This window comes from Fusarium graminearum, chromosome 4, assembly GCF_000240135.3.
Source record: "Fusarium graminearum PH-1 chromosome 4, whole genome shotgun sequence".
Classification (NCBI taxonomy): Eukaryota; Fungi; Ascomycota; class Sordariomycetes; order Hypocreales; family Nectriaceae; genus Fusarium; species Fusarium graminearum.
The window spans coordinates 7081971-7107126 of record NC_026477.1 but is presented as its reverse complement, the minus strand read 5'-3'; the positions used below and the strand labels follow the sequence as shown (position 1 = coordinate 7107126).

The window sequence follows — 25156 nt, the reverse complement described above, 5'->3', positions numbered from 1 at the left end:
TTATGTAGAGATCTAAGTTTGCAAAACTTTTAGTAGGTTATTCTCAAACGGCACTATAGAGTCGCGTAGTATACACATGGCCTTGTAGGGCTGAATGGAAAGTGAGAGTAGTTATCTAGAATTTCATATTATCTTTTCTTATGCTATAAAGAAGTAGCTACTGGCCGGTAATAAGGTAAGCTGGTACGAGTACGGAATTTTTATGTACTCGGTCTGTTTTATGTTGACATTCCTCTTCCTCCCAGGGAGATACAGTACAAAACTAGATAGTACATGCAAGATAGATGACGGAACAAGAACGGCAGTAAGGCAAACATGGTCTGCTTCAGCCCGTGGATTAATGGCAGGCAAGCCTGCTAGGGATAGGTCGTTATTCGTAGGGGGTTTCAAGGGCCAACTGGAATTTTCGCAGCCTATATACAGACTTGCCGCCATACACAGGCCCTTGTAGTAGTACGTAGCGGGGACATTAAGGACATGCTGATCCCTCAGACGATAGGGTATGGGGGCAATAATGCCGATGCCTAAGCCTTTCGCTATGGATTCCTACCTGCGTCCGTAATCCATAACGATCTTAATGTAAGGAAAGACCTCTGCCACATCTTTATTCGCCAACTCTGGCAGCAGCAGCCGAATAAGTTCCTCCGTCTAGGCCGGCTTGAGCTAGATCTGGCCTTTACCCCTGGCCTTAGATGGACCATAAAGGGACTTTTCTCGCTTATCCTCCCACAGGTGACGAGCATAATAGCAGAAGAAGCTCTTCCTAAAGTCAGCTTTCTGTTTCACCTTTACATACCGGTTACCCCTTACGAGTTAGATGATGGCATTCCGTATAATATAGGTCTCTTAATCTTCAGGAGCCTAACAGTCGCTGGTAGAGAGTCCCTTTTCCAGCTCGCAAGCGTCATCACCCTTGCGGCAATCGTTCTGATCCTTAACGGCCTCCAAGAACTCATCAAGTTGGCACCTCATGTAAAGAATAGCGGCGAGGCAGCATCTCTCGTGTACTAGCAGAGCGACCAGTTGGTCCCTCGGTATCAGGTTTAAACGGTAAAACGTATCGAATTTAGACAGTATCTTATGGCGCGCGGGGAGCGACAGGGAATAGATGGCCGTAGCGGCGGCGGCCTTGCCGTTTTCATTGCCGCTGACGGACCTGCGATCGGAGGCTAGAGGTGAAGGGCTCTGAGACTCCCGCCCCCGGCTTGTCGAGGCCTCTAGCAAGTCTGCCGATATAGACGAGGGTGTCAGCATCTGCGGGAGTGACGCTATGGCAACTTTGCGGTTCCTTTGCGGCAGTGCCTTAGTACGCATAACCCTTTGAGCGCTAGGGTATGACCCGCGTCGCCGAGGTGCTGCTTGAAGGGACGAGGAGGCAGCCACGACAACGTCGGCGTTGCTCGTGGGTTGACAGGCTGACGGTAGAGACTTCCTGCACTTGGCCGCTTTTCGTTCGGCAGGTTCGGCTGCTGTCCTCTTTCTGTCCCTGCCGCTGCTCATCGCATCATCTACATCATTGCTGCCACTGCTTTCGTTATCATCTACGTCAGGAGTACCAGTCCTGCCTGGTTGGTTTTCACTATGCGGGTGTATATCTGGGCCAATTATGCTTTCGATGCTGCACTTGCTCTTTAGAAGCGCTGCCTCCTTAAGGATAGCGTCGACAGTAGGAACCGGGTTGCTAAGCTTAGTGGAGTGGTTGGCGTTATAGTTGCGGATAATAGGGTAGTTAGCATACTCCTAATAGACCTTTACGTCCTCTAGGACAGTTACAATATTAGGGTCGTCTTAATAGATGAAATTGTAGGATATGGTAGTTAAGGGCATTAATCTAACTACTATATAGTACTCTGACAATATTATTATTATTATAAACTCGCTAGGGCCTTGTACTATAATGCAGTGCTTAATACTAACCTTCTCCAGCTGGATCGGGGAGCATACTGAGCTGTAAATATATAGGGTCAAGTTAGGGTGGTTAGATGATAGATAGATCTGATTGTATATTGAACTCAGTCGCGAGACTTCAACTTGAGGAATCTAACCCTAGATCCCTCGGTCTGACTTCTCTTAAGGTAAATTACCCGAAGATCTCCCGGCGACCGCTCGCTGATTGGTCGCGACTTAATCTCTCCATGATACTCTTACAACCCACTATAGCACAGGTTAAAGGACCATAAGCCATTATCCTCAATATGGAATAGGGTAAGGCTATCTTTATTGACGATATAGAAATACATCTATATATAGTTAGGAAACTCTGCCTACCTTGACAGCTCCTCTAGTCGGCTCCCCAGATACTAGAACGTCAGGTTGCCCAAGTAAATGCGCTCCCCAGCGCTATATAATGCAACATCGGTGTCGGCATGCTATTAACAATAGGCAATAGCAGCCTCAATAACTTTGCATACTTCTTAGATAGTGGGCCAGGGATCATTATGCAAGAAGCGAGGCAATAGAAACTTAAAGCGCTTGCCGATATCGATTGGCTTAGCGTATGCCAGACGCGCCCCTTCTCCCTATCCTCGGTGCACAATATTAGTCTCTCTGCCACACCAGGGTTACACATCTTCATAGAGGGCGAGAGGCTCAAGGTCATCTTCAATAATATCCGGGTTGAATTCGATATAGGGGGCATAGCCTTGGCCATAGAAGGTAGGTAGTTATGCCAAGGACTGCAGAGTATCAGGCAGCCGACGACCTGACTGATAGGACTCAATAAAGAATATGCTATCTTCTGTTTCGGCCTACAGAGAGTAGACCAACGGCATAGTATTAGCTGGCAGCTTCATCGCTATACTACTTCCGGTTGGGATTAGTGAGTATACGATACGTACCTGCAATTTGCTAATATCGATTGATTTAGAGAACCTATTAATGATTACTCTACGCGTAGCATATATAAGGGCTAGGATATTGCTCGGTTGCGAAAGCTAATAAGCTGTTCTTCTAAATAAAGTAGGGGTTAACGTTAGAACACTATTTAAGATTCACCAGGGACAATGATATTTACGTACTCGGCGTCACGGAGACAGGTAATGAGGTTCAGCACAGTGGCTGCATCTCCAGGCTGTTCATTCATAATGATACAGCGACTGCGACGATCCTGTCGGTCAGGAACAAAAGTAAGGCCAACTTAACAGGGAGGGACTAGTTATGTCTCTATGGTAATGCAGCGACTGCGTTACTTTGAGATTGCTTGTGTCTAATATGTTTATCTAGCCGAAGGGATTTGAGATGCGATTACCTCTATGGAGGTGATAATTGTGTTACAGGCTAGGAAACTTGCGTTATAGAATGAGACAAAAACAGTATAGTGCAATAGCTGACATTGACTAAGATAACTAGGTAGGAAAGAAGAAGACCTGCTTGTTGATGGAGTAGTTGGTCTGATGATGGATCGTTTCAATCTTGGTAGGCAGTCAGGGGCCATAGTAGAGAGTTGGATAACACAGTCTTGTGTCTATACTTGAGCATTTCCCAACTTGTATAATATTGACGATTTCGTGCATTATATAATTCAAACGCCATCCTTGTTATCAGGTACTTCCTACCAGATCTGTACCAAACAGAGTGCTCTCTAGTTCTATACCAAGGATGTTCTTAATCAGCCAAGACATCATAGATAGTCCAGGTGCGAGAACGATCATATTACTGTGCTTGGTTTGGAGTGAATACATTACTAGATGATGTGTTCTTTATCCATGTTCAGACGGTTCAACTTAGGAAAACAAGAAGTCCTTGTAGATTCCGTTAAAACTGATAACTTGGTTGGATCACAACCATCTTTTCCGAGCGTTTGTTACGTAGATGCTGACCGTTTTGTCTGCATAACTCGATACATGCATTGCATAAATATCATCAGATAGCACAGCCTCAATTCGAGCTATCACAGCCACATATACTACGTAGTCGCATCCAGCTGATGTCACTGTTCTCGGCATAAACCTAAATGCTTGTTAATATAGAAACCTGATGCCTACCACTTTACTTGTCTCAATAACAGACTGATTCACGATCTCATTTTAAACCATTCTGTGACTTACTGATATTGTTCTCGAGCTTGGTGATACAGAGACGTTACATACTATAAATCCTCCAACTCTCATAGAGACATTCTCACTTATACCCAACGTCCACAATGGGTCTTTTAGGGAAAATGGGTTTATCTGACTCTTCTGTTCCGAATGAACCTCCGCCTTCATATGATGAGAGTCAAAGCAAATATCAAAAGTCTTCTTCACCTCAAGCACCACCACCACGACAGGCAGAACCAGTAGCAGGAGCATCGACACAACCGCCGCCTCCGGTTGCCGGACCAAGTCAAGCGCCATCTATCCCAAGACAATTTCCGCCTACATTTAATCTTTACTCTCAAGGCTGGCCCAATGTCTCCTTTACGCTTGCAGAACACCAACAACAGCCTCTCTACGTCTGCTCAGTGCACACTGGTCTATCAGCTGCACCACCGGTCCTCTTACATTCCGGCCCAGACGAGTCATACCAGCCACTGGCTTCAGCGAACTTCATGCTCATGAGTCTTTCTTTCGAAGTCGAACTCCCTCCCGTACCAGGCTCAGGGGCACCACTAGCCCGCGAACGAATTATCCCCGTGGGCTCTCACGGCGGTCTCAGCACCGCCTTTAGCTTCAGTATCGAAGTCGGACCAGGCGGAAATGGACCTCGAGAAACGTTTGAATGGAGACGATCTAGTGGTGACGCTGTGGCAAGCTTGGGCGGTTACTATCACGGGTGGAAACTGGTTCGTTTGGCTCAGGGACCTCCACCGGGAGCCAATCCGGGGTTTGTCCCAGGTGGTTTTAGAGACAGCATGGGACACGAGGTTGTGGCAGCTTGGGCCATGGGTAATGGAAGAAGTTTGACAAAGGTTGCGCATTATCGCTTTATGGGAACGGGCTTGACGGGTTTGTTGGGAGAGCGATGGGCTATTATGACTGTGATCACGGGGCTGACCCTGTTTCACAGAGACCGCAGAAGGTAAGGGAAACGCTTGCAAGCGCTCTCTTGCTTTCTTCCTCGATTTATTTATTTTTAATCACATATACCCCTTGGAGACTTGACGGTTGAGAGCGAGGCGACATCAGTGTCAGTTGATGCCATTTTCGAAACAGACAAAGATAGCAAGTTATTACGACAAATGAATTAATGTTTTATAAATATCAAATTGGCCATGACTATTTGCTGGGTATCTCTATTTAAATTTGTCCGGGTTGCTGGGTATCATCTTTCGCAATATTGCGAGTTGCTTAATCAGAGCAATCTTCCTTTGATCAGAAAGCTCACGTCGGTCGATTCGTCTAGTCCCGTTCGAAAACACTACCGTATTGTCTGGCAATATAGTGCCAGGAGCAATTTTGGACATGTGTGTGATGGTGCAGTTCTAATAACTTGTCAGCCCCTAGTCCTGAAGCTTGTAAAGGACATTGTTTACCTTGCCAATTTTGGCGCCGCTTCCTACGATTGTTCCGGCTTGAATGATAGTGCCCTCACCTATCTCGGTCCCGCCAGCTTCAATGGTCGAGCCAGCCTCTATTGTGACATAGTCTGCTAACACGATACCACCGGGCTTCGCAGTGGGGTCTGCAGGACGAGCTCCCATATGCGTCCGTTCATGAACCAGACATCGACGGCCGATTAGGATAGACCCGTAGTTCGACTCGAATCTCGACCGAGGGTGGATTACTGTCTCCGTCTGCATGGTGATCGAGTGTGTTCCTTGGAGGATCGCATTGTCGGAGATTGTGAGGGTCGAGGAGAAATGGACGGGTGGTCTGGGACCGCTGCGATCGATAGCAGGAAGAATCGAATGTCTTTTACTAGACATGATGGAAGCGTCTCAAGTTATCATCGCACGTTTGTTGTTGTGGAGTTGCGCATCGCTTTCGAGATGGACGATAAAGTGAAGCTTGTATCGATAACCCACGATAGCGGTGTTGGTGTTGCGATACCGCTGATGAGTACCGTCGAATAGAAAGCTTCGATTGAATGATTACGTGATGGGCATTTGCAAGGGATCGAGTCACATGACCTTGACATCAGAGCTGTCAAGTAGAGATCTCAATCCACTAGGAATAAGTCGCAACTACACTGAAAGAAGCTCTGATTGCGCTAAGACAAGCGGTAACTACACTGAGAGACACTGAATCTATGACACTTGGAGTCGTTGAGCGGCAAATCGGGGGCGAAAGTCAAAAGATGCGCCTAACAGAAATGATAAAGGGGACTTGCTCTACAGTATAAAGTCATGTGTGGAGTAAGTACTCTCTAGCAAAAGTGGCTGAATAATCGGTTGGTGAATTGACCAATCACTAGCCCGCTATTTCTGAACCACCCGGTCACGAAATGGATCTCGCCCGGGAAACTTGAAGTGCCGCATCCTGACGACGTTTCGTTCAACCCATCTCCAAACCCGCCACCCGACAACGATCGAGCACAATGCTGTCCACGAGAACGGCGCCCAAGAAGGTCGTCGGCCTCTCACGGACCGCCGTGAGGGGTCTGGCTACTGTCCAGGATGGTGCCCCGAAGCGAACATACGGAGGTCTACGAGACCAAGATCGCATTTTCCAGAACCTCTACAACCGATACCCCGTCGACCTCAAGAGCGCCAGGAAGATGGGCGACTGGCACAAGACCAAGGAGATCATCCTCAAGGGTCACGATTGGATCATCAGCGAGGTCAAGGCCTCAGGTCTCCGAGGACGAGGTGGTGCTGGTTTCCCCTCGGGTCTTAAGTGGGTAGGTTTCTCCCAAAGTGTTTTGCTTTTGACGGGTCAAGAGGCCCGGACCAGCATCAATTGTCTCTAACACCAACGCTCGGTAGTCGTTCATGAACTTCAAGGATTGGGATAAGGACAACAAGCCCCGTTACCTCGTCATCAACGCCGATGAGGGTGAGCCCGGAACCTGCAAGGACCGTGAGATCATGCGAAAGGACCCACACAAGCTCATCGAAGGATGTCTTATCTCTGGCCGAGCCATGAACGCGACTGCTGCCTACATCTATATCCGTGGTGAATTCGTCGAGGAGGCTGCTGTCCTCCAGCGAGCCATCAACGAGGCCTACGCCGCTGGTCTGATCGGAAAGAACGCCTGTGAATCCGGATACGACTTCGACGTTTACCTGCACCGAGGTGCCGGAGCCTACGTCTGCGGTGAGGAGACTTCTCTTATTGAGTCCCTCGAGGGCAAGCCCGGAAAGCCTCGTCTTAAGCCTCCGTTCCCCGCTGCCGTCGGTCTTTTCGGATGCCCTTCAACTGTCACCAACGTCGAGACTGTTGCCGTTGCCCCTACTATCTGCCGACGAGGAGGAAGCTGGTTCGCTGGTTTCGGCCGTGAGCGAAACCAGGGCACCAAGCTCTTCTGTATCTCTGGCCACGTCAACAACCCTTGTACCGTTGAGGAGGAGATGTCAATTCCCATGCGTGAGCTGATCGACAAGCACTGTGGTGGTGTTCGAGGTGGATGGGACAACCTTTTGGCTGTCATCCCCGGTGGTTCTTCCACCCCCGTTCTCCCCAAGAGCGTCTGTGACGACCAGCTGATGGACTTTGATGCCCTCAAGGACAGCCAGTCTGGTCTCGGTACGGCCGCTGTTATCGTTATGGATAAGAGCACCGATATTGTCCGAGCTATCAGCCGTCTCAGCCACTTCTACCGCCACGAGAGTTGCGGCCAGTGCACACCTTGCCGAGAGGGTAGCAAGTGGACGGAGCAGATGATGAAGCGATTTGAGAAGGGTCAGGCCCGTGAGCGTGAGATTGACATGCTTCAGGAGCTCACCAAGCAGGTTGAGGGCCACACTATTTGCGGTAAGTTTCTCTTAAGACTTTGACATAACGTTGTACTAATTCATGACAGCTCTGGGTGAGGCTTTCGCCTGGCCTATTCAGGGTCTTATCCGACATTTCCGACCTGAGCTTGAGGCTCGTATGCAAAAGTTCGCTCAGGAGAACGGTGGTGAGGCCCTTGCTGGCGGATGGAACCACAATGCCAAGTCTCAAGGCAAGCTCGTGTCTCCTGGTCAATAATTGGTGACTTGGGTAGCAAATGGTCATATATGGAGAAGGGATGAAGATTGATGTGTATCGCATCGTTACTTGTGCATAACTACGACTATTAGGTAGATGCCCTGTGTTATATTTACTTATTGTTCAATGGGAGTCCGAGTTGGTTAAGTAAACTCTTTGAGTCTGTTTTTAGCTGTGTTTGATACTGTGAATGATTATTTGAACTGTTTGATCAACGTAAACTGCCCTCTCATACAAACAAACGTGGTCATGGACGTAGATAACTAGCGATCCACTAATATGGCACTACGGGACCCATGCCAACACCGCCTATTCAACATTATTCTAACCATCTAGGGTCAATAATTTGAGAACTATTTGTTTGTTTGCATTAGACGTATATAAAGTAACAGCAGTGGTCTTTTGTCTTTTCCAGTCTCTCCTCTTCATATTTGTCTCTTTGCCAGCTCAACCAGAATGGCCGGTACATTCGAGCACTTTGTTGCCTTTGGCACTGACCTTGGTATATCTCTCACAAAAGACAACCCCTGAACACTTCACTAATCCAACTATCTAGTCGGCATTGAGCGAATTCTTCGTGGTTTCCAGGCCATCTGCTCTCTCCTAGTCTGTTACCCAGCTCTCTTCGCCCTTGTCGAGCCAAAGGTCTCATCCACGATTCCTCTCCGCAAACTGGGCGGTCAGATCAACGTCTCACGACGCTTCATCCGTTTCTTCCGCTTCCTGGATACTTTTCAGACAGGATGGAACGTCTACGTCGCTCAAGGCGACAAGAGTCTTGACGTTTGGCTTGAGATCGTGAGCAAGACGTGCTTCGGCATGTTCGGCATGATGGAGACTGTCACCCTCTTGGATCTCTGCGGCATTGACAACCTGCGCATCTTCAGCCCTGAAAAGTTCAAAGAGATTGACTACCAGTCTCAGCTGTTCTGGTTTGCTGGGCTGTACACTTCTGTTCTCGTCACTGTTATCAGACTGTATCGTCTTGTGTCTAGCCCACCCGCCGCCGTCACCCGTCAGAGCGTAAGCACCACCTCTACTGAGAACACTGCCGAGCTTGTCTCTGCCGAAAAGGAGACTTCTGCTGCTCCTCTTTCTGAAAAGTCACCCAAGGAGGAACTTGACAAGGAGCGTGAGCGCCTCAAAGGTATCGTCACTAAGCGCAAGGCCGAGCGACGTGCTTGGATGAAGAAGATCAACACCGAGGGCTATGTTCTCCTCCGCGCCCTCGTTTCCGACCTTCTTGACATGCTTCTCCCTACTACCACTGTTGGCTGGATCAAGCTTGACCCCGGTCTGGTCAGTTTGGCTATGTTCTTTACTACCTTTACTACGGGTTCGGCTGTTTGGGACAAGGTTGGACGGGATCTTCAGATGAAGAAGCAGTAGAAAGGATCAAGGGAGGCGACATGGCAGGTTTCAGTTTGTATCTCATGTTTGCTATGTCAAATAGCTATCTCAGGGGTGCCGCATAACCACCAAGCCAAAGCTTCTTATACACTGCACTATAATCATTTCCAAGAATAGTGAAGTTCTGGGGAAAAAAAAATCAATCATCATATCAGTTGTGCTCAAATTTGTCCCGCTGTCTGTCCTTCACAGTGGACGTTGTCATTGCACAAACAGTGTGGGAGACAGTAATGAGTCCTTGTCCTCTATCATGTTCCCCTTTTGTTTGAGATTCTTAAACCACAGAAGACATCGAATCGCGGGGCTCAGATGCTTCGTCGCGGAAGAGCTCGGGGATCGAGTAAAGACGGTCCTGTTCACCATCGTCCCTGTAGACAGCGATGGTCATCCTGCGGAACAGGCTAAAGAGGTTAAGGAAGGCAATCGCCGATTGCATGACCCTGGAATGGAATGTTAGTTGGGAATCAATGTGGCAAACATGAATACTTACACCAAAGTGATGCTCAGTCCTCCAACAGCAGAATTGTTTTTGAAGTTGTAATAGTTGATAGCTGTGACAGAGGGTCCGATAAAGAAGAGACCAAAGGAAAAGTCGACAAGGCTGACAAGGTATGCCCACACCTTGGAAGGTCTCGTACGAGAGTTCGAGCTTGTGCCGCACATGCAAAACAGGCTTCCGATCTTGAGGTTGAAGTTGTCGCGGCTCCCGCCGGGGAAGCAGCTCTTCAAGACACGGAATCCATGCCACAATGCCAACAAGATGCCTCCGGTAGCAAAGATTCCGGCTGAAGCGGGAGAGTAGTAGGGATTGCACATAAAGACGATATCGGCGATAACGATCGGGGCCAGTAGCAATCGCAGTAACAGGATGAAAGAGAATTTGACCTTCAAGAGAGCCGGCTTGCCATCGTCTCTGTCGCCTCTCTCAGAGGGCTCGAGCAAATCAGCAGAAGGATCGTCTTCTCTTGGGACAGGCTGGTAAGCAGCCTGAGAAAGTGGAGTCTTGGCCGCCATGTTTGATGAGTTCTGATGGATTTGTTATTTTCGAGGTCAGTTTTGTCAGTTGTGATATGATCCCATGGTGTTTTATTAGTGCCAGACAGCTGAGTATTTATATAAGACAACAATACACGAGTATAGCCAGGGGGGCAAACTGGTCCAAGCTATTTGAAGCATTTCCCTTCTAGGAAATAGCCGAATCCTTCGACAATAAACTATAGGATAAGAGCAAGCGATCAACATGTTTCGTGCGTGCCTAGCACAGCCTCAACCCGCATGGCATGAGTTTCCATAGCGATGGCTGCGCTACTGCACATCGTCTATTCGCCAGAGGGCCTGCCATGTCTGTTTCGGGCTCGTTTGGTGGATCAGAGCTGCGTAAGCCTTTCTCTTATTCTTCAGGTCAGCCTAAGGTCAGAACATGTCTTTAACCAACAAAGCTCGGGATGATATTATGTAAACAGGACCGTCCATATTAATAGTATTTCTTCACAGTTGTTGATATCATCGGGTAAGATTTTCCACAGAACCCTGCGATTGATGAACGCATGGTTTCGCTTAGAAAAGGCACTGCTGAGGCTCATTCAGTCTTGGCGCTTATCGTCTACCCTTGACAACAAAGCGCCCAGTCTCGACCTGCATTTTCCACCCGTCTTGGAGCAGAGCTGCAGCTACAGCCTGTCTCAGGTGCGATACGCCGCCAGCACTATGGCGGCCGAGTCCAGTGATGACAGTAAACGGCTGTTGACGTGCCCTGTCAGACCGAAACTCTCCCAGGCCATTCCACCAAGCTTGCACACGCTGGCGAGCAATCCTCACGCCATCCTGCACATATACGCCGTGCAAGTCGATAGACGTCGACGAGCTCTGGCTGTTGACGAGCATATCTGCAGCTGTAGACGTAGCATCCATCTCATACCGCGCCTGTTCTCTTGCTCGCTCCGAGTAGTATCCCGCTGCCTGACGGTAGAGTGGATTGGAAGCACCACGTCGATTTAATGATGCTGCTGAAGCTGCTGCATCTCTTTTGGCTCGATTGTATTGGCCCGCTTTCTCAGCAGCTTGCGCGTACGCTGACGGCCCAGCGGGGAGATAGGCCATACCTCCTGAGACAGGTCTGGCTAGCTTAGACTTACCTCCGCGTGAAACTGTCTCGAATCCTTCCAAATCCTCCTCCGGAAGTGGTGTTAGTTGATAACTAACATCAAGCTTTTCGGTCCATGGATTCTTGATAAAATGCTTGCTGACAAGCGCGGCAATGTCGTCAGATTCCTGGGAGATGGAGCCTGTGACCTGAACGATTGTCGACATGTACTTTGCCGGAACATTTTGGTACTTTTGAGCGAGCTCCAGCGCATACTTTTTCCCTTCTTTGTCTTGCGTCTCAATGCCTTGTGACATGTATCGATCCAGGATCTCAACTGCTGCAGCGCCGCTGGCACACTTTTTGTTATAGTAAATGTCCGAGACGACGGCAAATGGCAGATCAAGTCTATCTGCCAGATACGCGATTTCATCCTGGCCTGTACACAAGGGTTAGATGACTGTTAAAACGTAGGAAGAAAGGAAACATACGCTTCATGCTCTTCATATCATCTGGGGCGGGAGAAGCTGTCCCGCTGCCGGACGATGATGTCTCATCACCAAGAGCCTTCTTGCCCTTCTTCCGGTTCTTCTTTTTCTTCTTCCCAACAGTTTCATCTGGCTCAAAGAATCCATCGATCCCTTTCTTCTCTTGCCCAGTTGATTTGAGGTACTGGATATTGAGTAGCTCATCAAGCGCAATCTGAACATCTCCATTTGCCTTTTTCAGGCAGTGCTTGATGTCAAAATTCTTGAGCTCACTAAACATGCCCTGCAGAAGGAGGACCTTAGACTCCTCGCTGTCATCGTCAAATGAAGTCAGTCGTGGTATAGAGTAAGTTGTGTTAGTAGATGCCGAGGTTTGATCGCTGGCAGAGGTCGTATCTGTGTCATGAGCACGGGAAGCCTGCTGGCTGTTTGTCTCAACTGTGCCCTCATCTCCATTTGCATCATCTGGTATATTAGAAATGCCGCTTGGGTTAAATCCAGTGGCTTCTTCTGTTGTGACATGCTGAGCGAGACCTTCCAGCACAGTCTGGGCTGACTCGTACTGTGAAGCATCTTTGAGGTCATGATCGCTAGCAATAGCGACTACGAGGGCTTCGTCCAAAAGTGAGCGGAATTTCTCCTACGGATTTGAATGTCAGCTATGTTTCTGAGCACTGCTATTGGCACGATAGTTTGTATATATCTCAAGATCGTTTAGGTAATCTTGACCAAGCCACGCTTGACATGAGGCCTATAGTCCCGAAGCCATGATAAATTTGTATATACATATCCAAGCCATCGTGCTCATGATGATGTACCTACCACCAGCTTCTGGACAAGTTCTTCTGAATCATTGGACATTGTAGTTTTGGGGGAGGGGCAGTGTAGTGGGCTTTGAGATGATTTGTTCCAGAAAAGAGCATATTATACTTTGACATAGGAAACCAAAAAAGAAGAAAATTCAGTCGCTGGGTATCAAAGTTTCCTCTGCCTTTTTTTTAGTATAATGACGCATGAAAGAGAGTGAGAGAGAGTTGGTGTTTTTCTGACTATCAATAGCCTACCCTAGGTGGAGTGAGCAGTAGTTCCAAGCGTATCACGTGCTGTCAACAACGTACAGTTAATGTAGTAATGAGATTGATCATATGCGCCTTCGCTTCTGTGCTTTTGTGATCGTCAGGCGTATTCATTGTTGCAGATGCTGTATTTTAGGCATGAACTTTGAGAATTTGGTGGAGGCATGTTTCAAAAATTTGGGAGGCTTGGAGTGAGTACGATTGTTAATATGAGACGAAGAACCTTAATGCGCAGTGTAAGACATGCTTCTTGCCCATGCCTAGGTACAGATAGACAACAACCAAGTTACCACAACATGAGCATGTTTGAACTGCATGAGTTACGAGCTGTGTAGTTCCGTTGCAGGTTTACACAGCAGCTCCGCGTGAATTCTATTCCCTGTATTGATCTACATGTCAAACTTAGAGTTTCATGGGTATAACTTTCACCGATATCTCATGGGACACATGTCTTTGGTTTCCCCCCAAGATAGAAATAGTGCTGAGTGCCTATAATAGAAACTGAGATAATACATAAAAAAATATGATCAACTCTGTCAGCCCATCTCAAGACCTGACACGGATATCAAACATCAAATCTATGCATCTGTTGCTGTCTAGGGTAAATGTGTTTCATGGAGCAAGCTGAATGATTCATGACTGCAGGTCCATACGAACGGTCTAGCTTGACCCCGGCCTGACCCCGGTTTTCTACAGTGCATGAGCCACTAACTGACAAATAACAACCAATCATGGTCGAGTATTGACAGCGGAAACAATGACGCAGCCGGAGGTTAGTAGGCGTGACCTCTATAGCATCCACTACAGAGCAGACTAACCCGCCATCGGATCCAAGCTTGGACTGTACCCGTCACCGTCACTGAGCTACGACATCACCGTACCTTCCAACCTTCCCTTCTGCTTCTGCCTCAAGCATCTGGAACCTTTGTAACCTTAACGGTTGCGCCTACTTTGCCGACGCGTCCCCCTTTTGAGTTTCCCCGCCATTTACGAAAGGGCTTTTCTCTTTTCTTCTTCTTCACTTCTATACAATCTATTATGATTGTCTTTCCAGCATCTTAACCGTCATCACACGTTTATCGTCGCATTTTACGTCAACTCGACAGCGATATCCACCCACATTATTCACAAACCGCGACCAACAACTAGCTAGATCAACGACTCCATACCTATCCACCGCCGTGTGCGGCCCAATCATCTCGAGATGCATCATAGCATTGTATCTCAGCTTGGAGCTGCAGCCGTGCTTTTTGCCGGCCTAGGTTTCGCTGAGCAATATACACCGAAACACGAACCCGGACGATGCGCTTTCCGTGGCCATTGCGGCAAGCAGAGCTTTTTCGGAAAAGAACTTCCATGTGTCGACAATGGTCTGGCTGAGGATCCCGAGGAAGAGCTTCGTAACGAGCTTGTCGGTCTTTGTGGTGAGAAATGGAGGACCGGACCTGTCTGCTGTACCCTTGACCAAGTCAAATCACTCAAGTCTGAGCTTGGTACTCCAAACACACTCATCGGCTCTTGTCCTGCATGCAAGGATAACTTCTTCAACCTCTTTTGCACATTCACTTGCTCTCCTGACCAATCCACCTTTATCAATGTGACCGACTCTGCCCCCAAGAACGGCAAAAATCTTGTAACAGAGCTCGATCACCTTGTATCTGAAAAATATGGCTCCGGCTTCTATGACAGTTGCAAGGAAGTCAAGTTTGGCGGCGCAAACTCCAGGGCCATGGACCTGATTGGTGGCGGTGCTAAGAACTACACCGAAATGCTCACGTTCCTCGGAAACAAGAAGCCTTTCGCCGGCTCTCCCTTCCAGATCAACTTCCCCACACAGCAAAAGGTTCCCAAGCTCCAGCCCGTGGACATGAAGCCAAAGAAGTGCAACGACGAGGACCCCAATTACCGTTGCGTTTGTGTCGATTGCCCAGAGGTATGCGCGAAGCTTCCCGAAGTCAAGGACTCCAAGTCTTGCAAAGTAGGACTTCTACCATGTCTCTCATTTGCTTCCATATTCGTCTATGGCGTTCTTCTGTCTACCTTGATCCTGGCAGTCACCGGTCACATTGCCTACCAAAAGTACTCGCAGCACCGCGTCGAAAGGACAAGACTACTCCATGAATCTTCTCATAGCGACGACGAAGACGAAGGTGGCCCGGTCGACACAGAGGCGATGCGCGAGCGCCCAACTAAGAGATACTGGGTCAACGACCGATGCGACAGAGGCTTTTACCAGCTTGGTCACATCGCAGCTCGCTTTCCCGGATGGTGCATTGGTCTCAGTTTACTCTTTGTTGGAATCCTTAGTATTGGCTTGTTCCGCTTCGACCTTGAGAAGGAACCTGCTCGTCTCTGGGTTAGCCCATCTTCTGCGGCTGCCCAGGAGAAGGCCTATTTCGATGAGAACTTTGGACCATTCTACCGTGCCGAAAAGATCTTCCTCGCAAACGATACCAACCCTTCTGGACCAGGACCTGTACTCAGTTACGATACCTTGAAGTGGTGGATCGAAGTCGAAGAGAGTGTCAAGAAGATTGAGAGTCCTGTTTACGGAAAATACTTCCAGGATCTATGTTTCAAGCCCTCCAACGATGCCTGTGTGGTGCAATCTGTTTCTGCGTACTGGCACTCAAAGGGTGGACTGGATCCCCAGACCTGGAAAGACGATATTCGTGCTTGCGCAAAGAGCCCTGTCGACTGTCGCCCAGATTTCGGACAGCCTATTGAGCCCAACATGATCTTTGGTGGTTATGGTGACGATATCGTGGATGCCCATGCCATTACCGTGACCTGGGTTGTTAACAATGCCAAAGAAGGAACTGATGCTATTGCCAGGGCTGTCGATTGGGAAACTGCCCTGCGTGATCGTCTGCTCGAGGTCCAGGAAGAAGCCAAAGAGCGAGGCCTTCGACTATCTTTCAACACCGAGATCAGTCTGGAGCAAGAACTTAACAAGTCGACAAACACAGATGCCAAGATCATTGTCATCAGCTATATCGTCATGTTTGTTTATGCCTGCATGGCTCTCGGTACCCCCCTCAAGCATATCTTCCGCAACCCTGCCGTGCTTTTGGTAGAGTCCAAGGTCACGCTTGGTCTTGTTGGTATCATTATTGTTCTCATGTCCATTGCCGCATCCATTGGTTTCTTCTCATGGGTTGGACTGAAGGCCACACTCATCATTGTGGAAGTCATTCCCTTCATTGTCCTCGCTGTCGGCGTTGACAATATTTTCCTAATTGTCCACGAGCTTGAAAGAGTCAACACTAGCTTCCCCGATCAGATGGTCGAGGAAAGAGTTGCTAGGGCGCTTGGTCGTATGGGACCCTCTATTCTCTTCTCTGCTCTTACGGAAACTGTGGCTTTCGCTCTCGGCACAGCCGTTGGCATGCCGGCAGTCAGGAACTTTGCCGCTTATGCTGCTGGTGCCGTATTTGTCAACGCAGTGCTTCAGATGACCATGTTTGTCTCCTTCTTGTCTCTTAACCAGATGCGAGTTGAAGACCATCGGTGTGAACTGTGGCCATGGTGGCAGATCACTAAGGCAAGAATCCACCTCAACGGCAGCAACGGCTTTGCTCAAGGAGGTGGCCGTGGATCAGATATGGCCGAGGAGAGCTTGCTGCAAGTGTTTATCAAGAACACATATGCCCCCCGCCTGCTTGGAAAGAAGGTCAAGCTTGCTGTCGTCACAATCTTCCTCGGTATGTTTGCAGGAGGTCTGGCACTCTTGCCCAAGATTCAACTTGGTCTTGATCAGCGCGTTGCTATTCCCGATGGATCGTATCTGATCCCCTACTTTAACGATTTATACGGGTACTTGGAGACAGGCCCACCAGTGTACTTTGTCACACGTGAAGTTGACGCTTCCAAGCGCAAGGAACAGCAGGCCATATGCTCAAGATTCACTACCTGCCAAGACCTTTCGCTCCCCAACACATTGGAGCTTGAACGACAAAGACCGGAAGTCTCTTACATTGCTTCACCAGCGGCCAGTTGGATCGACGATTACTTCCTCTGGTTGAACCCTATTTTTGAAGACTGCTGCGTGGAACACGGGCAGACCTGCTTTGCTGATCGCGTGCCAGCCTGGAACACGACCTTGTACGGAATGCCTGAAGACGAAGAATTCATCCACTACCTCAAGAAGTTCCTTTCAAGCCCTACTGGCGAGGAGTGCCCCTTGGCAGGCCAAGCTGCCTATGGACAGGCTGTTGTCCTGGACTCTAAGGAAAACCATATCAAGTCCACCCACTTCCGAACCATGCACAGCCCTTTGAGGAGCCAGGAAGACTTTATCGCCGCATACTCTGCCGCTCGCCGCATTGCCTCTGACATTGGAGAAAGGACGGGCGTGGATGTATTCCCATACAGTGTCTTCTATATCTTCTTTGACCAGTATCTCAGTATCGTCCCGTTGACGGCCGGTTTGCTGAGTGCTGCTGTTGGTATCATCTTTGTTGTTGCAACTGTACTGTTGGGCTCAGCACTCACGGCGCTTGTGGTATCTGTTACAGTTGTGATGAGCGTTGTGGACATTATGGGCAGCATGGCCTTGTTCAATGTGTCCTTGAATGCTGTTTCCCTTGTCAACCTTATCATTTGTGTCGGTATCTCGGTTGAGTTCTGTGCTCACATTGCACGGGCTTTTATGTATCCATCACGCACCGTGATGGAGGGCAACAGCAACGCCTTCCGTGGTCGTGATGCTCGAGCTTGGACCGCTCTTGTTAATGTCGGCGGATCCGTGTTCTCTGGCATCACAGTCACTAAGCTTTTGGGTGTTTCTGTGCTTGCCTTTACACGATCAAAGATTTTTGAGATCTACTACTTCCGAGTTTGGCTGTCTCTTGTTATATTCGCCGCCCTTCACGCCCTAGTCTTCTTGCCCGTCGCTCTGAGCATTGCTGGAGGTCAAGGTTACGTTGACCCAGAGAGCGAGGGAACTGCTGCCCAAGACTTGACTGATAGGAGGTGGCGAGCAATTAGGGTCAACGACAACAGCGACTCAGAGGATGAGTATTAGTCTTATTGTGGCCTCTTTATGCGACCCAGTATCCAGCAGTCTTCTCAGAACCCAGACAATTATTCTGAGGATGATGCATCAGAGCCAGAAAGAGAAGCTGGCCAAGAGGCGCAGGAAGGAGATGGCCACCACGAGGATGATGCGTTAACGAGTTCACCACAACGTCCACCCTCGCTCGAGCTTGCACTGCCCCGACAATAATGAACAATTTGAGAGTATTCATATGGAGCATTTGGTTTCGGAGCACCCGTATGAAAGTTAAATAGATCTGACCCTGCCCTTTGGCCAAGAGGTAGACCGCATTCGAGACTTGAAACTGGTTTCCCGCAGGCTGCAAACAATCCGACGCCTAGAAAGCTCCAGAGTGCGCACAAGGCTGGCATCATCAAAGTTGGAGTATAATCAGTGGGCTTGTGGAACGAGATAAACGTGGTGTATTTCTTTGGGTGTTGATGGCGTTGACATTATTGGTTCAGTGTAGACGGTAACGAACTTTATAGCGATTGCATTGGGTTTCATATACAATAATAACACGAGCGTTTAACATGATAATTGAGTTCTGCGGGCGATGGTATGTAGAGCGAGGCAATTAGAAATATTCGATTTCACGCTGATGTTCACCTTGTAATGCCACTATCTGTTGTTTATCAATGGACAGGATGCATATATTACAACTAGATCTAAGAATATGCATGAATGTGTACATTTATAACTAGGCAGGAGGCAAAAACGACGCAAAGAGTCCACCTTGGATAGCCGCATACATGGTAATAAACACAATGACTCCATAGCCCAAACTCTGTCTCTGCTTATCCATGAGGCATGATGCTACCCACCAGTACCAGACAGGATATCCCGACGACAAGCGGCTGATGATTTGAACGTGGTAGTTTGTGATTGCCAAAACGGCAAGAAGCGTTTGTATGGCAGCGAGAGTCCTCACAAGTAATCGGGACTCTTCATTTGTGCCCATCGCCACGGCCCCAAGACCTCGAGAAGGCTCGCGCATGGTCTCTGTTCCTGACTTAAGGAGGATCGTGAGCATGGGTGCTGCGAGGAGGAAGAGTGGGATTTGGTTAGGAGTCCAGTATTTGAGAAATCCAACGTCCCTGTTGATGTTAGTATTTTGTTTTATAGAGAGTTATAGAGAAGACGTACCAGTATTCTGCCTGGACGAATGTGTAGATACTTGGGATACGATGTCCGCACCAAGCCCTTTGCTCTTCATTGCCATTGCAATATCTCATCCAAGCCAAAACTTGCGGCGCGACGAATCCAACAGCAACCAGAATACCGCCAATGAGAGGTGCAACGAGTCTCAGGATCTTGGAAATTGAGAAACCGTTGCGAAGAGCCAACAAGCACTTGACAGTTTCAACAGCAAATAAAACACCGCCAAAAAGCCCATTGCTTCGAAGCGTGCACGAAATCCCATACGATAACCCTGCTCCAACCACAGCAAGATTGCGCTTCAGTGAATCAGGGCTGCTTTTGAGACTGATTGCGTAGAGAAGATTGCCAACAAACGACATGCATGCAAAGGGACTCTCCGCATAAGGCGCTGATATAAACAACCCAGCAGGTGAAAGCACATGAACAACCGAAGCCAAATACGCCAACTTGCGATCATTGCACAGCACGATAGTAAGTTGATAAAGCGCCAGCACAGCAACGAGATGCGAAACGTGCGAAATAGCAATAGCGACAAGAGCTTCCCAGCGTTGAAGATTCAGTAAACCGCAGATACTGCGCACAGCAGCAGGCATACCAATACCAAACGCCCACTCCTGCTCATAAACCTTCCCCTTGACAGCATCATGCATGAAATACAGCGCGTCCCATCTCGTGAGACGAGTAGCTAGGGATCTTGGCGATGATGCGCCGTGGACGATGGCGAAGAAGAGAGATGTTGATGTATCGTAGTCTGGGCCTATGGACGCGCCGAGAGCGATTGCGAGGAGGAAGGATTTCCATGCGGCGAAGATGGATGTTAGGGAGAGGATTGGACGGGATTTATAATCTAGGAGATTCATTTTGGGTGGTTTATGTTGAGGTTGATGAGGTTGAAGGGAAGGGGGTGCGTGGGGCTTGGAAATATAGGGACACGTTCGCTGAAGCAATAGCAGGGTTGTCACGTAACAAAAGTCATTATATGTAGGCAGTTGAGAATTTTGTATTTAGTGATGGAGACTTCTAGTAAAGCTGAATTGAGATTGATTTGAATATCTCAATATGATCGATCTAGTCATTTTCATGAGTTGTGCGTTAATGGTCTGTTCAATAATGGCACTTTTTAGACCACCAACCTCAACTACTGCGAACATAGAGTGTTGGTCACATTTCTACCATCACATTCCACTTACACCTACCTACCCAAGGATATTCATTTTACACACTCACCAGAAATGGAAACAAAACATAGCACATCCTCCTCTCGCCTCAAACCAGGTGAATTTCCTCCTCCCATTACCATCCCTCCTCTATCCTCTCACAAACTCACCATCATCATCCTCCATGGCCGCGGCTTCAACGCCGAGAAATTCCACCCTCCTCTCCTCTCATCCCCCTCTACCGGTCCATCAACATCATTCCAGGAATCACTACCTCATGCCCGATTTGTCTTCCCAACAGCACCTCTTGCCCGGGCAACTAAATACCGTCGCTCACTGATCCATCAATGGTACGAAGGCACCGGCGACTGGGAGCCCGAGGCGCGCGGAGATATGCGTCCCAGCGTGGAACATATTCACAACATCCTAAAAAATGAGATTGAAATGCTGGGTGGTGATGCTGGGAGGGTGGTACTTGTGGGGTTTAGTCAAGGCGGTGCAATGGCTTTGGTGAGTTGGCTACTTTGGCAGGGACAAAGTTTAGGAGCGGTGGTTATCATGAGCGGGTTCATGCCTCTAGCTGGGACACTGGCAAAAGAAGAGGAATATTTATCTGATGATGGAATGTTTGAAAGAGATGATGAGCAGGAAAGAAAAACACCACTGCAACGGACTGTCGATGAGCTTCGTGAAGAAGCAGAGCTTGACCCTGAACTACCAGCGAACTCGTTTCCTTTCTTAAAGACTCCTGTGTTCATGGGTCATGGAAGAAAAGATAAAGATGTCGAGATATGCCATGGTCAGGAGGCTGCCATGTGTCTGGAGCGGATGGGTATAGATGTTGAGTTGAAGATATACTCTGATATGGAACATTGGTATTGTCCTGAAGAGCTAGGAGATATAGCACAGTTTATATGTCAGCGATTAGAGATGTAGACAACTGATATAAATACTCAATATCAAATAGAAATTCACATTAGTTCTTGTCTCAAGTTGTAAATGTCATAAATTCATGATTCTTATAAACAATATTTTAGCCATCTAACCAACACATGCAATAATTATTTTCCAAATCACCCCTTAGATCTTCTCACCATCGAGAATAACCTTGGCCTCATCTGACGTCCACCAACTCACACCCTTCTCACCAGGATAACTAAATCGGTCCATGCTCTCAGGCTTCATCTCGACACTGTAACCGGCTTCCGTGGGGGTAGTGTAGTATCCGTCCTTGATGACGGATGGGTGGAAGAAGTGCTCGTGGAGGTGGTCCACGTACTCGAGAACGGAAAGCTTGCCGGAAACAACGACGTAGTCGATGGTGCTCAGGTGCTGAGTGTACTCGGGGAGACCGACACCGCCAGAGTGAGGAACAATGGGGACACCAAACTTCTTGGCCATGAGGAGAACGGCGAGAACCTCGTTGACACCACCCATACGGCAGGCGTCGATCTGGCAAACGTCGATGGCGCCTGTCTGGAGGAGTTGCTTGAAGATGACTCGGTTCTGGCACATCTCTCCAGTAGCAACACCAATACCGTAGGGCTTCAGGGCGTCCCGAACGGCCTTGTGGCCGAGAATATCATCGGGAGATGTGGGCTCCTCGATGAACCAAGGCTTAAAGTCGGCTAGCTGCTTCATGTAGTCGATGGCCTCAGGGACGGACCAGACCTGGTTAGCATCCGTCATGAGGACATTGCCCTTGTCGTAGCCGATAACCTCACGAGCGATGCTCAATCGCTTGCGGTCGCGCTCAATATCACCGCCAACCTTGACCTTGAAGTGTCGGTATCCAGCATTGAGAGTCTCCTGAAGAAGACTCTTCATCTTATCCTCACCGTAACCCAACCAACCGGCACTTGTTGTGTAAGCGGGCACAGCACGGTTGTTGAGAGCCTCTTCAAGACGCTTGCCCTTGGTGGGCTCCTGCTCCTTGAGCATGGCAATGGCCTCCTCGGGGGTGATGGCATCGGTGATGTAGCGGAAGTCGATGCAGCTGACGAACTCCTCGGGGCTCATGTCGGCGACGATGCGCCAGACGGGCTTGTTGAGGGTCTTTGCCCAGAGATCCCAGACGGCGTTGACGACAGCGCCGAGGGCGAGGTGGATGACACCCTTCTCAGGGCCGATCCAGCGGAGTTGACTGTCGTTGACGAGATGGCGCCATGTTTGACCCCAGTTTGCGACGAGTGAGGACAGAGTCCTGCCCTTGAGACGCTCGGCGACGTGGTTGATGGCAGCGCAGACGATGTCGTTTCCACGGCCGATGGTGAAGGTCTAGATGAGAGTTAGATATTGTGTATAGAGTTGAGTTCAGTGAGTGAGAGACTTGCCATTCCGTGACCTGTGTAGTCAGAGTCGGTCTGGAGAATGCAGTAGGCGGAGGAGTAGTTTCCAGCAGCGTTCATAGCATCGGAGCCAGTTCCGTCGAGGGAGGTGGGAAAGCGAACATCGCGAGTCTTCCAGCCAGTGATTGTGATTTCACCCATGATTGCGGTTTATAGTATATATGTTTCGGTTGCGAATTGAGGTTGAAGGTGAGGTTTGAGAGAGCTCAATAGAGCATGAGGAGATATATAGTCGAGGTGGGGGGTTCCGAACGCGGGGGAGGGGAAGGAGTAGCTACTGTCGGATGAGGTTTTAGCACGACAGTTGGGTATGATGATGAAGAGAAAGAGACACAAGGTCAGAGAACAGAGAATAATATATTCAATTGAGGCTAAATTAAAAAGTAGAACAACTGGACATGTCTTGCTTTATACTCTTTCTCTTTCACTGTCTCCCTCATGAGAACTCACGATAACTACAGGATGTGGGGTAAAGAGAAGGGTCGAGATCATGACAAGCTATTCTGTCCTGTTTGATTGATGGATAAATCGACATGACCCGTTTATTATTTGAGCCAAGAACCCCCATATCGATGTTTTGTGCTGTATCATGAGAAAGAAGTCGGTTAATCGGCAGGAGAACAAGTTGGGGGTGGGTTGCGAGTTTTGGGGGTTTATTAGGGGTTGATCTGGGGGTACTTGGAGACTGTATAGATTTAGTAGGTGTATTAGGTACTCACAGATCAACATCTAACAAGGGAATATCTCCGCCCCCGCGATGAATTGACCCCATTTATGAAAGGGTCCGATATTGGAGTCTCGTGATGTTTGATGGATTGTCTGTGGTTGGGTTTGACCCCACGATATATCCCCGCGATTTGATCCGTACCTACCCCTCACTGCCTATAACTGCTGGTAATTCAATACAAGCGCACAGAGTGATAGCATGGGAGATATTCAAGTATTCATGCACTCTATCTATCTTTATATAAATGATTCCGATGCCTGTTCATTTTATTCTAATACTTATTTTTCTTATTTTTGCTAGTATCAGCCACCCGATAAAGTCACGATAAAGTCACACAGTATCCGTCACTGTCTAAACACAGTCCATACACTGTATCACTTGATCTGATTGACTTTAGCCTTGTTCTCGTATTTACTCTCCTCCATTAACAAAAAAGGTTTCCTCAACAAAAGGAACCGCCGAGGCCTTAATTCTACTATCCTGATGTGTCTTTCTCAAAAATCAATGACGATGAGGAATATAAAAGACCAAAAATGAAATCCTCGTGTTTCTGAGATGCAATCTAACTATTTGACGCAGTCCTACAAGAGACAGAGACGCGTCAAGCGATCAATCTCACCTACATACATTAATCTACTCAGCTCAGCTCTCAGCTCAGTTTTTTTTTAGGTCAACAACAATATTAAAAAAAGGTTTCACTGCATTGGCCAGGGACACACGTCGGGTTCGGGTTCTAGCCGTGCCCTCGACAATCATGATATTTGAGCTCAGGCCCTCTTCAAGGGTCTTCCCAGGCTCGGTTGATACAAAGCACACATGACATCAGTCGAGCTAGCTAGAGAACCATTCGGGTTGACAGCCGTTCACTACTAACCAGGCACTCCCTTTCAAAAGACTCAGACAGGACGGGCTGACAGGCTACAGGGTCCCATTGTAACATCAGTGGCTTCTTCACCGCTGTAGCGATGGAATGTTGAAGTGGTGGTCAGGTTCTGGAACAAATCAACAGGTACCGAGCCCGACACGGGCAAGTAGGCATATTCGTGACGAATCTTGTTTTTGCATCCATAAACAGAAATACCATCACTTGGCCTATAGTTAACCCTTGTTGGCTCATCTTCTGTGGATGTTCTTTCTAGTCTACTAGTCTTCGCTACCAAAAAAAAAGTTGAAAACTTGCATTGCATTGCAGGCCCGTAATCCCTGTCGCTGTCCTATCCCCAACCCTTTTCTTCCCTCTCTCCCTCTTTTCAAATGCACTTCTTCGCCTGAATGACCCATGACGTGGGTATCTTGTTCTCCCTCGTGGTCTCTTGATTGGGGCCTTATAATCTAACATGCAGGTCTGAAGCCACTTGGGGCCAGGGAAGCGGTAAGACTTGTAAAGACTGGTTCAACTTATCTCGGCTCTACTTTAGTCTATTACTACCTACGTACATGAGTTCTTGAAGCCTGTATGGATCTGGTCTGCTGCACTGCACATGCACATGCACATTTTCTTTTTTACTATTACTCATTCCTCTCATATAAACTTATGATTCCTCCTCATGGCTGTTATATCCGTGAATTTAACCACCCAACGTGACCACTATCATCCAAAACACACCGCTATCCACG

General features: G+C 48.3%; 12 protein-coding genes across 12 annotated transcripts; 5 read left to right on the top strand and 7 right to left on the bottom strand.

The window, feature by feature from the left end:
• Positions 1 to 861: 861 nt before the first annotated feature.
• Positions 862 to 3082, bottom strand: FGSG_09248 (uncharacterized protein; the record flags this gene model as incomplete). Its single annotated transcript, XM_011330220.1, has 7 exons — positions 862 to 1686; positions 1750 to 1760; positions 1918 to 1948; positions 2149 to 2154; positions 2269 to 2340; positions 2838 to 2871; positions 3018 to 3082. 7 exons carry the CDS (start codon positions 3080 to 3082, stop codon positions 862 to 864), a joined length of 1044 nt encoding a protein of 347 aa, XP_011328522.1.
• A 1059-nt stretch (positions 3083 to 4141) lies between these two features.
• Positions 4142 to 5002, top strand: FGSG_09249 (uncharacterized protein; the record flags this gene model as incomplete). The annotated part of the gene is made up of 1 exon (XM_011330219.1): positions 4142 to 5002. One exon carries the CDS (start codon positions 4142 to 4144, stop codon positions 5000 to 5002), a length of 861 nt encoding a protein of 286 aa, XP_011328521.1.
• Positions 5003 to 5419: 417 nt separating this feature from the next.
• Positions 5420 to 5845, bottom strand: FGSG_13538 (uncharacterized protein; the record flags this gene model as incomplete). Its single annotated transcript, XM_011330218.1, has 1 exon — positions 5420 to 5845. The coding sequence occupies one exon, from the start codon at positions 5843 to 5845 to the stop codon at positions 5420 to 5422; it is 426 nt and encodes a 141-aa protein (XP_011328520.1).
• A 577-nt stretch (positions 5846 to 6422) lies between these two features.
• Positions 6423 to 8216, top strand: FGSG_09250 (NADH dehydrogenase flavoprotein 1). The gene is made up of 3 exons (XM_011330217.1): positions 6423 to 6759; positions 6845 to 7832; positions 7882 to 8216. The coding sequence occupies exons 1-3, from the start codon at positions 6457 to 6459 to the stop codon at positions 8049 to 8051; spliced, it is 1461 nt and encodes a 486-aa protein (XP_011328519.1). The 5' UTR covers positions 6423 to 6456; the 3' UTR covers positions 8052 to 8216.
• A 291-nt stretch (positions 8217 to 8507) lies between these two features.
• On the top strand, positions 8508 to 9440 carry FGSG_09251 (uncharacterized protein; the record flags this gene model as incomplete). The annotated part of the gene is made up of 2 exons (XM_011330216.1): positions 8508 to 8553; positions 8608 to 9440. The coding sequence occupies 2 exons, from the start codon at positions 8508 to 8510 to the stop codon at positions 9438 to 9440; spliced, it is 879 nt and encodes a 292-aa protein (XP_011328518.1).
• Positions 9441 to 9735: 295 nt separating this feature from the next.
• Positions 9736 to 10475, bottom strand: FGSG_09252 (uncharacterized protein; the record flags this gene model as incomplete). The annotated part of the gene is made up of 2 exons (XM_011330215.1): positions 9736 to 9901; positions 9952 to 10475. The coding sequence occupies 2 exons, from the start codon at positions 10473 to 10475 to the stop codon at positions 9736 to 9738; spliced, it is 690 nt and encodes a 229-aa protein (XP_011328517.1).
• Positions 10476 to 11057: 582 nt separating this feature from the next.
• Positions 11058 to 12984, bottom strand: FGSG_09253 (uncharacterized protein; the record flags this gene model as incomplete). Its single annotated transcript, XM_011330214.1, has 3 exons — positions 12855 to 12984; positions 12036 to 12783; positions 11058 to 11983 (listed from the first exon to the last, which is right to left on the bottom strand). The coding sequence occupies exons 2-3, from the start codon at positions 12310 to 12312 to the stop codon at positions 11058 to 11060; spliced, it is 1203 nt and encodes a 400-aa protein (XP_011328516.1). The 5' UTR covers positions 12313 to 12783; positions 12855 to 12984.
• A 1328-nt stretch (positions 12985 to 14312) lies between these two features.
• Positions 14313 to 18134, top strand: FGSG_09254 (uncharacterized protein; the record flags this gene model as incomplete). The annotated part of the gene is made up of 1 exon (XM_011330213.1): positions 14313 to 18134. One exon carries the CDS (start codon positions 14313 to 14315, stop codon positions 18132 to 18134), a length of 3822 nt encoding a protein of 1273 aa, XP_011328515.1.
• Positions 18135 to 18846: 712 nt separating this feature from the next.
• On the bottom strand, positions 18847 to 20167 carry FGSG_09255 (GPI mannosyltransferase 2; the record flags this gene model as incomplete). The annotated part of the gene is made up of 2 exons (XM_011330212.1): positions 18847 to 19243; positions 19293 to 20167. 2 exons carry the CDS (start codon positions 20165 to 20167, stop codon positions 18847 to 18849), a joined length of 1272 nt encoding a protein of 423 aa, XP_011328514.1.
• A 199-nt stretch (positions 20168 to 20366) lies between these two features.
• Positions 20367 to 21400, top strand: FGSG_09256 (uncharacterized protein; the record flags this gene model as incomplete). The annotated part of the gene is made up of 2 exons (XM_011330211.1): positions 20367 to 20378; positions 20432 to 21400. 2 exons carry the CDS (start codon positions 20367 to 20369, stop codon positions 21398 to 21400), a joined length of 981 nt encoding a protein of 326 aa, XP_011328513.1.
• Positions 21401 to 21457: 57 nt separating this feature from the next.
• On the bottom strand, positions 21458 to 23130 carry FGSG_09257 (uncharacterized protein). Its single transcript, XM_011330210.1, has 2 exons — positions 22798 to 23130; positions 21458 to 22741 (listed from the first exon to the last, which is right to left on the bottom strand). The coding sequence occupies exons 1-2, from the start codon at positions 22951 to 22953 to the stop codon at positions 21545 to 21547; spliced, it is 1353 nt and encodes a 450-aa protein (XP_011328512.1). The 5' UTR covers positions 22954 to 23130; the 3' UTR covers positions 21458 to 21544.
• A 1305-nt stretch (positions 23131 to 24435) lies between these two features.
• On the bottom strand, positions 24436 to 25034 carry FGSG_13539 (uncharacterized protein; the record flags this gene model as incomplete). The annotated part of the gene is made up of 2 exons (XM_011330209.1): positions 24436 to 24692; positions 24977 to 25034. The coding sequence occupies 2 exons, from the start codon at positions 25032 to 25034 to the stop codon at positions 24436 to 24438; spliced, it is 315 nt and encodes a 104-aa protein (XP_011328511.1).
• Positions 25035 to 25156: the final 122 nt, after the last annotated feature.